Source organism: Lotus japonicus, chromosome 2 (assembly GCF_012489685.1).
Source record: "Lotus japonicus ecotype B-129 chromosome 2, LjGifu_v1.2".
Lineage (NCBI taxonomy): Eukaryota > Viridiplantae > Streptophyta > Magnoliopsida > Fabales > Fabaceae > Lotus > Lotus japonicus.
This window is the reverse complement of record NC_080042.1, coordinates 25,557,853-25,560,450: the sequence shown is the minus strand read 5'-3', so window position 1 is coordinate 25,560,450 and position 2,598 is coordinate 25,557,853. Positions and strand designations below refer to the sequence as shown.

The 2,598-nt window shown below is 35.3% G+C and overlaps 1 protein-coding gene across 1 annotated transcript; it reads right to left on the bottom strand.

Moving 5' to 3' along the window:
• Nucleotides 1-378: 378 nt before the first annotated feature.
• On the bottom strand, nt 379-2,183 carry LOC130737833 (mavicyanin-like). The gene is made up of 2 exons (XM_057589687.1): nt 1,951-2,183; nt 379-1,006 (listed from the first exon to the last, which is right to left on the bottom strand). Exons 1-2 carry the CDS (start codon nt 2,111-2,113, stop codon nt 585-587), a joined length of 585 nt encoding a protein of 194 aa, XP_057445670.1. The 5' UTR covers nt 2,114-2,183; the 3' UTR covers nt 379-584.
• Nucleotides 2,184-2,598: the final 415 nt, after the last annotated feature.

Sequence of the window (2,598 nt, the reverse complement as noted above, 5' to 3'; positions counted from 1 at the left end):
ATTTAAGACATTTTTTTTACTTTCTATGCAATAATAGAAAGCATATGAGAATATGATCGTAGAATATGAATGGTTGTTGTAACATCATTAGGTAATTTAAAGTGGGATGTTAAAGGTTTATTTTTTTTAACTTCTTATAAATTAATTTCTTAAATGTACGTAACTCCTAAATTGCCTTAATTTTTTAACTTCTCATAATTCACTATTAGGCACTTTTTTTTGGCAAATCATTATTAGGCACTTTGATAAATCAAATGCTTGTGAATCAACGGTTGAGATTCAATCCAAGAGAAATAAATTACTTTTTTACTAAAATACCCATGCCAAACTTTCATAGTTTTTGAAATTAATTGTTGAATGTCAGGTTTGCCCCCAAAATTGCACAAACTCTCCCTTTATATAGTTTATAGATAGATAGATAGATAGATAAATAGATAGATAGATAAATAAGGTATACATGTGCCTTCTCAGTCTCGTACTCATAAAGAGACTAACTAGTGGAATGTGGTGCGGTCAATTAAAATTGCTCTACCATCATATCCCACAAGTGTACATATTATCAATTATAAACTTCAAATTATCAATTAAAACATTGTGGCAACCAATATTGCAACAATGAGCACAAAATTGGTGAAGCATCTTGAGGCTGAAGCTACATTAGAAGTAGTGGAAGAAGATGCAGAGGAAGATGATGGTGATGATGATGTTGGTGATGACGATGATGATGATGACGACGATGATGATGATGTTGTTGTTGTTGATGACGATGGTGATGGTGCAGGGGAAGAAGAAAGTGCATTCCCTTTTCCTATTGTAATCTTCACCTTCATGCCTTGACCACAATGGCCTGAGGTACCACAAGTGAAGTACCTCGTACCAGGTTTGTCCAATTTGACAACATCGTTGCCACTGCTCAAGGACTTGACTGTGTTGCTAATATCACAATTCTTGTAGGCGCTCTCGCTTCCCAGTTCAACCACACTATGCAAAGAAGAGTACTTGAAAACTGCACAAAAATTATTAAAATCAAGGGTTTAATTTGCAGTCTGTGATTGCAATTGCAGCAATTATAAAGTTGCAGCTCTATTTCCAAAGCATATTCTATTGCTGGCTCGCTAGAGAAGGGGAGCTTTTAAACCGTTTAGCTCCTAGCTAAATCCTTTGGAAGGGTAATCGACCACAAGTGAAGCGAGGGGATAGTTTTGATCAGTAGCCCCAACTAAAAGGCGGAAGCACTCAAAATGGCGGGATGAGAGAAGTAATGGCAAGTAGAAGTAAAGTACCTCCAATTACAACAAACTCGAAAGCAAATTAACATGATGAAACTGGTTTTATCCTACTAGATATTACTCCCAACCAAGAGCACTGCTATTCAGTCTATCTTTGTAAAGGCCTTGGAATAGCAACTACAATTCTAGTTGAAGAGCTATACTAGCTTCCAATATTTGTAAGGGTTAAATATGTTATTAGTTCCACAATATATGGGTGAGTTACTCTAAAAAGTTTCAAAACTTTTACTCCAGAACATTAATTATATATGTGAATTTAGTTCCACCGGTTCATTTTGCGGTAGTCTTTGTGCATTTCAGCATTTGTGTACATGTTAACGGCCACAAAATAGTTTATTGCCAGTTTAAACCAGCATGAAATGCACCACCACAAAAAACTCCACCAATTTCATCAATGTTGGGATCTAAAAACTGTGAACTTTTTTAGATTGACGAAGTATAATTCATACTAAATACATATTTAACCTTTTCTATAATTTTAATAATAGCACTATAAATGCAGCTACAAGTGTAATTGTGGGTTTCCTGGTGCTTGTTGGTTAATTCGGAAAATCCAAACACCAATAAGTCCCAGGTTCGAAAGCAAAGCTACAAGTATAATTCAAAACTTTTATCAAAACATAGTGAAAGAGATTAAGGTACTTATAGATAAGAAGCATACCAAGTTGATCCCCAACCTTGAATGTTTGGCCTGAAACCCATGAATTAAAGTCTGTGGAAGGATCCCAGCCTTGGCTTCCACCAACAAGATGTTTTGCTGCCAAGGCCTCCTTTGTGATCAAGGTAACTACCAGTACCAAGAAAAATGTGTTCTTACACCCCATTGTTTTGTTATTTTCTTTCAGGCTTCTGCTTATTACTTCTTTTTTTTCTTTTGTTTGATCATTGTTATGAGTCACTCCTATTTATACACAAAGAAACACATCTTGTGTCTCAGCTTTCACTGTTACACATAATAAGCAGCTTTCACTCTTGGTGTAATGAAAAAAATAATATTCAATTGTGAGTTCATTGCAAAGTGACTTCTTAATTAGTAAATATAACAAATGCCTAGTCCGGATTGGCTCCACATAGCTTGGCAATATGTTTGATTTCAGGGCAAAGCAATGGTGCAATGGAAGTATGTATCCGTTTTCAGTTTTTTTTTGGATTGGCCGCCAAGTATTCTTTTGGTGGGTACAAGTTGTTAAAGCTTGGCGTTCAAACAAAGATACAAGAATCAAATCTTCAGGGATAGCCAGTCTTGATGCTCAAAATTTAATTCAAATTCTTTGGTTATAAGATAATTTCGGTGGATTTGACTCAGAGA